The following is a 13,077-nucleotide window of genomic DNA, read 5'->3' as shown; positions in this document are numbered from 1 at the left end:
GAAAGAGCCAGGTCCAATTAACAACAGATGAAACAAATAAGAAGTTACAAATAAGTGCAAGCCTAGAATTCCGAGAGTCAAAAGTTGGTACAAAACTTCTGTTCTGTGAAACTGAAAACCCACCTGAGGAAAGAACTACAAATCAATTGAGGACAATGAGATTTAGCTCTGTAAGGACAAGACGAGAAAAAATGGTGCTCTACTGCCATGAGCCTTTAGCATTTATCACCATTTCAGGTTCTTAAACAGGAATTGCTTTTCTGTTGTAGATTAACTAATCCAGGTATATTAAAATGGACACAGTAAAGGTCACCAAGACAGAAGTGTGCACTATGTACCTTACAGTACACGTCTCCAATGGTGCAGAATGACCCAAGTTAAGTGTAAACAGTCAATACACTGAACCATAATTCAGAGGGATCTTTGTGACCAACAAAATGTTATTAAAAGGCGCTTTTCCAAAAAGAATCTATACAAAACAGTCCCCAAAATAGGGTGTGGATGAGTAAAACTGCAGATTTTAACCCCAAGTCTCAGTTTCAATCCTATTTCTTCAAAAGCAGTTGAAAAGTTAAGTAGACTATTCCAAACACAGGGTGGCATGCAGAGAACAATGCAGAGACACTCCTTCTGGAGTTTGATTAATGAGAGATTTAGCCTCTTACTGGGGTTTATGTATTTATCAGCCAGCACCGGTATCAATTACAAGACAAAACACTTTGAGTCATTCGAATAGGTTTTAAACCTAGCAAAGGACACTGGGTTTATGCATCAATGGATATAAATGTTACAGTTCTCCAGTTTCCCATAGTTACGTATGTTAATCATTAGTGTAATAAACAGAAAAAATTAAAACATCATCCACAAAAACTGTATAAAGTTATGAGCACCAGCACAGACAAAAGATTTTGTGCCTATGTGACGTGACTGAACTACAGGTGCTGTAGGACTGCAACTCTGAACTGTCTGAATCACGTGTTTCTGAAATCCCAGCTACCGCAAACATCACCATTCCTGCTATGTGGCTGTACTTGGTGGAAAACAAGATAGTTTCTTCGCTACAACAGCTTCGAAGGAGTGGCTGGAAAAGGATTTCACAAAGAAGTAACTGAGATGTCTAAAATTCAGTCTGGTTTAATGACAGTGTATCTCACTAAAACATATTTTTGCATGTTGTTAAAGTCTGAAAAGTCAGATTCATGTGTACACATACACTAATGGTCAGTGATGTTAGGAAAAGGTACTTGTGGGGGGTAGGAACTAGATGATCTTAAGGTCCTTTCCAACCTGATGACAGAAATTGTTCAGATAACATGCATTACATGCTAACTCTTGCTTGTAATGGGAAAGAAAGAACAAGAAAACCTTGAGGAGAAGATACTTTAGAAAACAGTAACATTCTGAACAGCAATAACTGGTAAGAATGCTGTAAGTAGGATGTAGCAAATGTCCTTCTACTAAAGGATAAACACTTTGCTCAAAAACACATTAAGAAAGGGAACACCAGCAGGATGCATATTCATCACACTCTAAGTAAGCAACGACCATCTCAGGACAAAGGTGACATTACAAATTTAAGAGCATCAAACCAAGATGAATGATCACTTTTGCTACAGGATGATCATAAATTAAAAAGCAGTTGTAAGAGTAAGGAAAATCTTACACCTGACTGGAATACATGTATGTGGGGTATAATAAATCTGAATTATAACACCAAACTCTGAATCAATGGCTGAGCCAGAAATGTCTGAGTTTCAGGAAACACAGAATAAGGTTCTATGGAACAGAATCTCCAAATTACAGAAAACAATACAATTAAAACAACAATGAGAAGAAAAATAATATGGGGAAAAGTCTCTTGGATCTTGGCTAGACCCATGGACATATATAGCAGATCTACATTTTCTTTGCTATTTCAAATAAATGACATAGCACTTGAGAAACTACTAATTAAAAGTGAGGGTAATGCTTAACTACAGCTAGAAGAAAATAAACCATAATGCCTGCTTATTTAGGCCATCTGGGGAAGAAAAAGACCATAATCTCCAAAGTTCTAAATGGATGAACCCTTGTAAGGGCAAAAAATTGCAGATCTGAGTCCTACAGCTTACCAGGGAATTCCCCTTTGCGGCTGCTTTGGCCGAACTCCTGAAGCTGTGCTTGTTGATTTATTTGCTCCTTCTGCAAGTTTTCATACCAGTGGGTGACTTCTGCCCGTAGATCAGCCACCTGATCACTCGGATACATTTCTATAGTCATCTGAAACAAAGCAGGTATCTTATTTTTCAGAGCACACAACGGACTTCCTGAATTTAACCATGTAGGATGTGCCTGGAAAAGGGGTTTTGACTTACCTTGTCAGGAAGCCCAGCTGGTTGACATACAATTCTCAGTGGTAGTGACTGTTTGTCACTCAGGGCTTTCAAGTGGCTGCTGATCCCAGTGCCTTCAATCTGCCACTGTCTCAGGTGATACGCAAACCTTAAGAAGCAGGTAAAAACATTGACAGAGTATTTTTGTCAAAGCCTATTTCACACAAATGTTTGATAAATGAGACAAAGAAAAAAACCTGCACCTTTATTCACTGTGTTTTTTTTCCAAATAAAAGGAAGTTACTGATATTCTATTTTTCAAATAAAACTAAAATAACTTTGAAGAAGCTTCTTTGGTGAGGGAAGGGAAACATGAGCCACATCCATACATATTTATGGAAGGACAAGGGCCAACACTGGTAACTCTTTAAACCTGACATATTACCTTGTAGAATTATCCACTGCTCTCTTTACACGAAGAAAAACAGAAATTATTACTTAAATAATTCATTACTCATTTGTCATAATGATAAGAGGAATGGAACTAAAGTTCACATCCAAATATATCAGTAGAGCTATTTACCTTCTCCTAAAAGCTTCCAGGTGTGTCTTCAGCATTAAGAGTCCCCTTTCAATAATGGTCAGACTCGAATGAGAGTCTTGCTCAAGGTTACTAGAAGCTATCATCAGACTCTCCATACACTTGCTAATAAATTCCTGTTCTTTTTCCAGACCAGTTTTACCTGTAATAGCAGTTAAAGTAAATTATATATGCACAACTTTGGGACCATGCATTCTAATACTAAGAATAAAAAGAGGATAACACTATATAGTCTTTATAACACTTTAAACAAAAAACAAAACTAAAAGTGAAAACTCATACCATTGATGTAGTAGGAGTTGATATACTGGATGGCTGCTCGACTGACATCACCAGACTGTGCCCTTAAAGCAATACCCCAGAACTGGTCCATGCCACACAGCTGTTTTGACAAAAGGAAAATGAACACAGAAACAAAACCATTATTTTACTGGGAGTGATGTTTTTCTGACCTGAGACATTTTCTTTGCTTCTTGATGCAATCACTAAATATATCTGTTTTCCCTCTGCTCGGACTCTCAGCACTGCACACAAGTACTATACAATCCTGTTTCATTGAAACATTTTCATGCTTTGAAGCATGAGGAGAACGGGTTAAATTCAAGAGTGAATTTTCATTTTTGAGGAAGAGAAATACTTTTAAACAAAGCCTTAAAACCACAGCTGTTAACTGTGGTTAAAATAAAATCTCTTCACAGAAAAATATCCTATGCATAATTTCATTTCTGAGACGGTTTCTCTGTAGAAAACACTACAGAAGAAAAACCTCTGAAGCACATAATATGTAAACTGAGACACATTTTACAACAGATTTGTAGTCAGAATTAAATACGCCTAATGCAATGTCATCTGAATCTACTTATTTAGAAAACTGAACGTTACAAACCCACGCTTTAAACACAGTAGTGAATACAGATCAGTTATGTTAGGATACGATCAACTGCATAAAAATATGCAAGCAACAGGCATCACTTTCTTTGTGGTTTCCTAATGCTACCTCTAGAGACAAAAGCCACATAAACTCCAAGTCAGGATGGAAGGTCAGGATCATTGCCCTCTTTCATTTCCATTTCACTGTCCCGCTTCTGAGTTCCCAGGGCTTTCCTCAAGGCAGTGATCTGTACACACCCCACCACCACTCCGGGCTGTGGCATTACCACCTCAAACCAGTAAGCAATATTCAAGCCAGTAAGTTCTCAACAGATACACCATTGCAGAGAAGTAATTTAACTTTCCCCTTCCCTCAGAAAGTAGGTAAACACGAGCACAGAATCAAGGCTTACCTCAGAGTTTGAGCCACCATCGTACGCACTAGTTGCTAATCGAGCCAGATTACACAAATGCTGGAAGAGGTTTAGGCCAGTCATACTGATGGTTTCAGGTTTTAGTTGTGGCATCTAAATAAAATGAATCACTTTAGTAGGAAAAAGAAATTCTATGATGGAACAGGTACCTATTACAGGGTCATTATTTCATTAGCACACAAAAGTGTCATTGTTACTACCCAATCATATTTAAATGTAGTAGAGCAATTGAAATCACAGAAGGAACAAAACTCAATGTTGTAACACTACCCCTTATCAACAGTAGGACAGTTTGTAGCATACATGACATGCCTATTCAAAACACCCATGTGCTTACAAAAACAGACAAAAAACCATGTAACCTTGGAAAAGAACCAGACCACACTGATTACTGCCCAATCTATCCATTTTGTCATGGCATCTGTTGAAATGGATGAGACCCCTTGCAAGAAGCTCCACTGCTGCATGTTCATGTTTTCAGAGGATGTACTCATGAGATTTCTATCCCCCCCCCCCAAAGTATAGTGATTTTTTTAGTCAAGTAGACTGTATCATATATATCATTAAAGCATAGTTTTAGGTGGCCTTTTTTTCCAAGCAGAGAAAGATTATTACAAGATTATGACAAGTGGAGCCCTCCCAGACTACCGAAGACATATTTTACATCGAAACAATTGTAAATATGTTAAATATCACTGATATGGAAACACTTTAACCCTAATTATAAGCTTGCAATTAACTCTGCTACATACCTTTTCCAAAAAAAGATGCTTGTAAGTCTCCATACCCATAGCGTGCTGATCTTTACTTCGTACTTGATTTAAGAACCAGTGTAGTGCATCGTCGTAACATTCAGAATCTTCTACTAAGCAGTGCCACAGTATATCCACTTGCTCTAAACTCAACCCTACAAGTAGGGAAGAATTTTTAACTACTCCTTTATAACATCAAGTATACAGCGATACTCTACAAACCCCAAGAAGACATGCAGAAAAATCTGCACAGTTCTTCGAATCATAGAATGGTTTGGGTTGGAAAGGACCTTAAGATCACCTCGTTCCACCCCCCCTTACACAGGCAGGGACACCTCACACTAAACCATGTCACCCAAGGCTCTGTCCAACCTGGCCCTGAACACTGCCAGGGATGGAGCATTCACAACCTCCCTGGGCAACCCATTCCAGTGCCTCACCACCCTCACAGGAAAGAACTTCTTCCTTATATCCAATCTAAACTTCCCCTGTTTAAGTTTTAACCCGTTACCCCTTGTCCTGTCACTACAATCCCTAATGAAAGTCCCTCCCCAGCATCCTTATAGGCCCCCTTCAGATACTGGAAGGCTGCTATGAGGTCTCCACGCAGCCTTCTCCAGGCTGAACAGCCCCAACTTCCTCAGCCTGTCTTCATACAGGAGGTGCTCCAGTCCCCTGATCATCCTCGTGGCCTCCTCTGGACTTGTTCCAACAGCTCCATGTCCTTTTTATGTATGTTGAGAACACCAGAACTGCACACAATACTCTAGGTGAGGTCTCACGAGAGCAGAGCAGAGGGGCAGGATCACCTCCTTCGACCTTCTGGTCACGCTCCTTCTGATGCAGCCCAGGATACGGTTGCTTTCTGGGCTTTGAGCACAAACTGAAGCCAGCTCATGTTAAGTTTCTCATCAACCAACACCCCCAAGTCCTCCGCGGGGCTGCTCTGAATCTCTTCTCTGCCCAACCTGTAGCTGTGACTTGTCAGGACAAGAAGTTTTTGGAAACAACAAAAGAAAAATGCACCACCTACCCATTAGGGATCATATTTCTTCCTCTTAGAGCTGGCAATCAGCTACAGGTTTTGGTCATTAGTGCTGTCAGATGGTACTAAAACAATGAGTAGCATGAGCTGACCTGGGATTTGATACCAAACAGCAGCAGGCTGTTTCTCTGTCAGTAAGTACTGCACACAACCTGAAGTCCAGCTTTGAGCTGGGTATTTAAACCGTGGCTGAAAATAGTATCTCTGTAATGATTTCATTGTTTCCGTCTTCAAGAGAACAGGAGGTTCATTTTCTTAGCTGGCATATGATAATACCTCAACACATTTCTTTAAGAAGAACTGCGGCTATCTGTCCTATCAACAGCAGCAAGTATGGTGGTGTAAGTTTTCTGTCTCTTGGTTACAGATGTTCTTACTCCTTCCTGTACTCTGCTCTAATGACCAGAGGGACAAGCCATGTGTTGTATGCCAACTCTGACTACCGGTAATGAGGCTACGCAAATGACTCTTCCCTTCAGTCATTCTAGTAACTGACCTCAACATACAATCAACTGGAAGTCTGTACAGAGCTGATGCTGAGACAACGCTGAAAGTTACTAGTTTAGAAGGGACTAAAAGAGCAGCCAAAAGAATTTACGGAAGGGAAAGCCACCATGGGTTACTGAAACCACAGAAAATTATGCTCAACTTTGAATACCATCAGCTACATTTCTATTTTTAACTTTTAGAGCAAAAAGATTTCAGCATCTGTGCAGCTCAACCATCACACAGAACACTGCTTTTGTAAAGTGGAAACCAATTTCTGACAGTATTAAAATACCAAGACTTATTCCTTTTTGGTATCACAACTTAAGAGTGCACTCCAGTAGAGATCTCTGAGAACACTATGGACATGAACCAAACCACAAAAATACAGAATCTAGTATCTTCATTTCAGTGATTGCTACAACCTTAATATTTAGAACAACTGAAACATGGAGAACATAAAAATCTGTTCTCACAGAACTGCAACAGAATTAAAACTCTAATGTTGGTTCTGTGCATTCATCAGAAAATCTTCCTTCTTTTGAAACAGTACCAGAGATTATTTAAACTGTGTGTTTAAAATAGATTTATTTAAGCTAACATTGATGATTGTAACTGTATTCACCTTACTATGAGGTGCTTCTCTGATAAGGTAACCTCAAATACTTACTGAAATGATCTGGGGATCCTAGAGTTGAAAACACGCATGTCAGGAATTGAAGACGAACCTGAACCTCTGCACTGTGGCTGTATCTAAAATTTAAATTTATATAGGAACAGAAGTTTATGTCATTGTTTATTGTCACAACTGTTTCCCCACTCACACATGCACCTCTTAAAACATAAGCAACTTCTTCTTAAAGGTTTCCTTTTGACCTTCTAGTTCAGAATATAGTCTAGACTCCAATTATACCCATTACAGAACCACACCAAACATGTGGAACGACACACTAGCCACTACCAGATAAGGTACTTCTGCTGGTTTTTGGGGAGGTGGAAGTGGGGGGGGTTTTGGCATCAAGTGCATCATTTTGTCATTAGCACCTTGCAGGACCTGACCTTAATTTTTTCCCTGACTTGTAAAATGCTGGTATTTCTTCTCTGAATTTCTGATCCCAGATGATGCATGTTATTATTTTCAGAACTTACATTAAAATATTAATTTTATTTTTAAGGTAGAAGCTTAATGGTCAAAAGAGTAGAAAAATGTATCATTTTGCCTGAATTTAAAGCAATTCATCCCACTTCCAAACAGCTTTTGAAGTCTCTTGTCACTACAGCAGTGTCCAATATAAAGGAGTATGATAAAGTGAAAAAATGACCCATAAAATAAGCAACATTTTTCCACTGTGGATGCCTATATCTATATATTGACATTGACACCTGTCAAAACGTGACTAGTTTATTCGTCTGGGATTGGGAAATTAAGAATTTTATTGTTTCTGTATACAGACTCATAGAATAGTTAGGGTTGGAAAGGACCTTAAGATCATCCAGTTCCATCCCCCTGCCATGGGCAGGGACACCTCACACTAAACCATGTCACCCAAGGCTCTGTCCAACCTGGCCTTGAACACCACCAGGGATGGAGCATTCACAGCTTCCCTGGGCAACCCATTCCAGTGCCTCGCCACCCTCACAGTAAAGGACTTCTTCCTTATATCTAACCTCAACTTCCCCTGTTTAAGTTTGAACCCATTACCTATATATACCTCATTTTATTCCTACAGATTGGAAAGGAAAAGGAAGCTACTTAAGATGTTATTGTTTTTACAGACCTTTGCCTCCCTAAGCATATAATGTCCCTATAGAAAGTATTTACATCTAAGAACACATCAGAAGCACCAGAAGAAAGGCAAAAAAGAAACATTTGAAGACATAAAAGATCAAAACACCCAGCTGTGTACTTACAATGCGTGTTTATGTCGTCCTTCCCTGACTGCCTGAATGTAGTGTACCAAATTATCAAAGAAAAGTTTCATCATATTAAGTTCCTTTTCTGCCCACCTGTGTCAATTGAAAGGGCAGAAAGATTTATGGTTTGTTTAAAAAGATCAGAAAAGGAACAGAAATTAGACAGTTATTACAGGAAAACTGCAGACACATAAACCCAAAGTTAACATTCCATTTTCCAGCTACCATCAATTCAGGAGTATTTTCCAGAACTGCACTCTCTTCTTCCTTGTCATCCATAAGGCTCCGCAATGTTAATTTTCAGGACTGACAGAACATTTCCTCTTGAGAGCATGAAAACTGTTCCTAAAGGCCCTAATTCAGAAAAAGTCTAAGCCAAAACTCAGAACTGGGCATGTATTTAAGTGTCATGTCCAGAAGGCCAAGTTAAATTGCTGATTCTCATAGTAATCTTTCCCAGATGTTCCAGCGGTCCGTTCTCTCTAGTCAGAGCAGCTAGTTACACAGTTTGTTCTAGATGGCTTCACATTTCAAAGGTTTTCTTATAAATCATATTTTTTATTACTGAGAAGCATCTGATATACATCAAAACAGATTGGTGTAATATCAAGTTATTACAACCTTTTACAACATATTATTAGTGGATGTCTACTACTGCCCTGCAAGTCCTTTGGGACTGGGGGGGATGCAATGTGTATTATGAAGGAATCTAGGCCTGAGTGATTAGCCTATACATCTAGGCCAGACAACAGAGAGATGATAACCTTAGGTCATTATTAATTTGGACCACACTAAAGGAACAAGCCTTGCAGCAGTCCTCTAAATGTCATCACTTCTGGTGGTTCAGTCTGTTGGGGACAGGAGGCTACTTACATCGTTATCCAATGTGTATCGTAACTGCTCCCAAATTGTTGAAATGTACCAAAGAGCTTTGGAAGAAGACGAAGTGAAACTACTACTGATCTGAAGGAGACACAGAGAAATGATGACAATACATGATTGCTGTAAGATTAAAATAGTTAATTTTCAAATTAGTTTGAGCAGCTCAGGCTCAGTGAGCAGCTGAAAGCACTGTCTATATCACGTGAAATTCACCATCATGTCAGCCAGTTAGTTTTCTCAATCTGAACTACAAGTACTTCAAATTCTTTACAAGTAATACCTGGGACACCAGCTGTGGGCCGAGTATAAGAATAAAACCGTATGCATTTTTTATTAAAAGTTATTTACCTTTCAGAAGATAAAATCTTATTTCTGAGTTTCATAAAACTTATCTTGACATTTCAGCAACATTTTTCTACAACTGGATGACACAGCAGAACTAAATCTGCTTCAAACTCATTATAGACACCCGTAGGTGTGTATTGCAAGACTGTTATCTACGAAAACTTAAGAAGTGCTTAAACTGCATGTAACAGAACATCTATGATTCTATGATGAGTATCTTCACATTTCTTTTATTACTATCTCAGTATACATATAACTCATCTCACAAATACAGTTCTTAGCCGGAATGTAACAATGTAACACTGGAGGTGACGTCCAGCAGTTGATTAGCTGTATCAACCAAATCAATTCCACCTCTGCCAGTCTTCTAACCATACATCTCACAGCTTCGGTGGGTATTAAAACAAGTTATCTGAGCTCGAGGTACTACTTCTACCTTCAGGTGCTACTTCAGAACAGACCCCACGAGAGACTTGGTGGAAAAGAACTTGTCTGTTCCTCAGCCACTTGCATGTTAAATCTAAATATTCAGCTCCAAATGCTTACGCTGAGGTACTTGACCTTGCACTCAGCTGGCTAAGATGTGGTCCAGATTTTACCAAAGGGTAGGAAGCAACCTCTGGCAGAAGGGAGAACAGACACATGCAACAAGATGAGAAATTCAGGACACTGACAGAACAGAAATATTGCAGCTCAGATACACCTATGACACCTTAAAAAACTATGTTTATACTTTTGCTTGTGTCTGGTTTAACTTGTCTTCCTGCAAAATGAAATAATCATTATAGTCAACTTGGATTTCCTGTATGTCACAAAATAGATACATGTAAAAACAGATAATTTATGACTGGAGTTACCTGTTGTTTGCTAAATTTTCTAAGCAGCCTTCAATAAATCTCATTCGAATCTGTCTGTCAGTGAACCAGCACACTAAAGAACAGAGCAGCTTCTCTGCTTCATTTATTAACCCTTCAGAGAGATGAATCTACATCAAGCAGAAAGAAAGGTTACTGAGGAGGATGTATTCGCTTTCTCTTACAAAATCTTCTTTTCTGGTATTCTACTTACTGCATCTTCATCCTGGACCAGATCCCACAAAAGGGTATTTCCTTTCTTACACACATTATCCAAATTAATGTCCGTCACTGCATTGCTGTTATACTGATGCTTATGAACTGCTGGTCCTGAATAGAAGATAAAGACCATTACTGAATAAATAAAAGGAACCATCTAGTTTGAACCTTATTCCCTAAGTGCATGAACAACAAGATACTTTATCTGTAAACGTGGCTATTTTAAAGTGCCTAAAACGACACTGTAATTGCAGCCTTTTTTCACACATGGGTTCTTAAAAAGGACAAAACCATTATGACCATACAAGAAATCAACAGGGCAGCCAAGCCAATACTGACACTGGTTTTGGCTCATGGCAAGGTTCAGTAAAACCAGTATTTAGGAATTGCAGATGTAGGTGCAATTGCTTTTTATTTTAATTAGATTCAATTCATAGTGTAATTAAAGTATTTCTTAAGTCTTTCTGTAGTTCTGTGGTCCAAAGGGAGATATCTTTATAACTACCACTGCTGGAAAGCAAAAAAAGCAGCACACTGCAATAAATTGCCTCCACGATCTCCTGTAATTGACTAAAAACCAGGGAAAACAAACATCATTTTTTTATATAGAAACCCATCATGTTTTCATAAACACTGATAGACATCTTCCTTCTTCTGTGGCCACAGCTGGCACCACTGATTTATCTACTGTTTGATACTGTTTTCACGTAACAGCAAAGTCAAGCAGAAAACGTGGACTGTGCGCAGGACATTGTAGTTACTTGCACATGCAAAACCAGGGGTGTCAAAAATAATCTGCACTGAAGGTCTTGTGCAATTTGGGTCTTCATTAAAATGTGTAATATCTATGGAAAACAGTGACAAAAGATGCTGATTTACAGCATGTTTTAACTGCAGTTTTAATAGTTTATTCAGCTCTGGAGTGGAGAAAAATAATCCTTCCAGATTTGCAGTGTCAGGCTGGAATTGTAATTCAGTTCCACATAACAAGGAATGTTAAGCCTAAAGAAAAACTTCTTACTCAACTGTGTTTCATCCAGGAAAGATATAAATAATACTGGTTTTACTGTCTGTGGAAGACAGCAAACTTGGTTCTGTCAGACCAGTGAATCAAAATGTCAAACCTTCAGAAACCACACCCTCCATTATATTTAAAAGGAGGATAAAACAGAAAATAAAGCTGCCACAATAGCATATGGAAATATGATACAACTCTTGAGGAGCGTTTTAGGAGCATCTAAAATTGCACCCTGAAGTCAACTCGAAAATTCAGCAGTGTAAGATGAAATAGCGTAAAATGTACTTTACAACAAGCTCCTGAAGATATCAAGTTATATTTTAACTCGTTATTCCAAAGTTATCCTCTTTACAGCCCATTATGGTTAATTCATTTAAGCTGACAAATGTACAGAATCACAGGAAGATCCACCGACTAGAAGAAAAATCATACAAGGTTTCAGAGAGGAAAAAACACCCTTGCATTTCAGTACCACCTTTCTTTTTGCTTTAATAACTTCTTAAACAAAAACATTTGCTCTTTAGTGCCTTGATTTCTTCTAACTTGCACTAAAAGTTCTAGTAGAAATCTGGGAGTGGGATAAGGAATTATAAAGGCAAACACAGCTACACCTTCGGTCATACAAAAATGGATCTCTTGGAGAAACAGCAAAATCTCAGTAGGCATAGAATCATAGAATCACAGAATGGTTCGGGTTGGAAAGGACCTTAAGATCATCCAGTTCCAACCCCCCTGCCATGGGCAGGGACACCTCACACTAAACCATGTCACCCAAGGCTCTGTCCAACCTGGCCTTGAACACGGCCAGGGATGGAGCATTTACAACCTCCCTGGGCAACCCATTCCAGTGCCTCACCACCTTCACAGGAACGAACTTCTTCCTCATATCCAATCTAAACTTCCCCTGTTTAGGTTTGAAGCCATTACCCCTTGTCCTGTCGCTACAGTCCCTAATGAAGAGTCCCTTCCCAGCATCCTTGTAGGCCCCAAGTCACCATGGTTTCTTTGGGAAAATACATCTGCATGGTTAAAATAATTTATTTTAATTACTGGAAACTAATTCAAAATTATACAGAACTGAGTTAGAAGAAACATGTTTTTTCTCTTTTCTTACCTTGACTAAGATGCTCATGATAGATAGAGGCAAGATTGGGAAGGTGCTGCTGAAGATGAGATGTTAGCTCAGCATGTGAATTGATCTGTACAAGCTCTTCTTCACAGCCAGACTCTTCCCCATCAAAATCAGCCATATTTTTCTCTGATTTGGCACTGACCTGGGAACTACTGCAGCTGACATCATCTGCACTTAGCATATCATCAACCATGTGCCTGGAAAAGAATATTA

The 13,077-nt window shown here is 38.9% G+C and overlaps 1 protein-coding gene across 11 annotated transcripts in view; it reads right to left on the bottom strand.

Annotated features, from left to right (window-relative positions):
• The window catches only part of USP34 (ubiquitin specific peptidase 34), a 137,036-nt gene that overhangs the window by 64,080 nt on the left and 59,879 nt on the right, over positions 1–13,077 (bottom strand). For all 11 annotated transcript variants that reach the window (XR_009744734.1, XM_061461589.1, XM_061461595.1 and 8 more), the window contains 12 exons: positions 12,847–13,061; positions 10,710–10,825; positions 10,499–10,626; positions 9,288–9,377; positions 8,412–8,507; positions 7,171–7,253; positions 4,970–5,124; positions 4,197–4,310; positions 3,196–3,295; positions 2,896–3,055; positions 2,355–2,481; positions 2,112–2,259 (listed from right to left, as the gene is read on the bottom strand). Coding sequence is in view for 10 of the 11 variants with exons in the window: in XM_061461589.1 (XP_061317573.1) it covers positions 2,112–2,259; positions 2,355–2,481; positions 2,896–3,055; positions 3,196–3,295; positions 4,197–4,310; positions 4,970–5,124; positions 7,171–7,253; positions 8,412–8,507; positions 9,288–9,377; positions 10,499–10,626; positions 10,710–10,825; positions 12,847–13,061 (1,532 nt within the window). In the remaining variant the exon portion in view is untranslated. The remainder of the gene's footprint in view (positions 1–2,111; positions 2,260–2,354; positions 2,482–2,895; positions 3,056–3,195; positions 3,296–4,196; positions 4,311–4,969; positions 5,125–7,170; positions 7,254–8,411; positions 8,508–9,287; positions 9,378–10,498; positions 10,627–10,709; positions 10,826–12,846; positions 13,062–13,077) is intronic.

This window comes from Pezoporus flaviventris, unplaced genomic scaffold (genome assembly GCF_033815535.1).
Source record: "Pezoporus flaviventris isolate CSIRO_AGI_PZ_B2104156 unplaced genomic scaffold, CSIRO_AGI_Pfla_v1 ptg000031l, whole genome shotgun sequence".
Classification (NCBI taxonomy): domain Eukaryota; kingdom Metazoa; phylum Chordata; class Aves; order Psittaciformes; family Psittacidae; genus Pezoporus; species Pezoporus flaviventris.
This window is presented reverse-complemented; position numbering and strand designations above follow the sequence as displayed.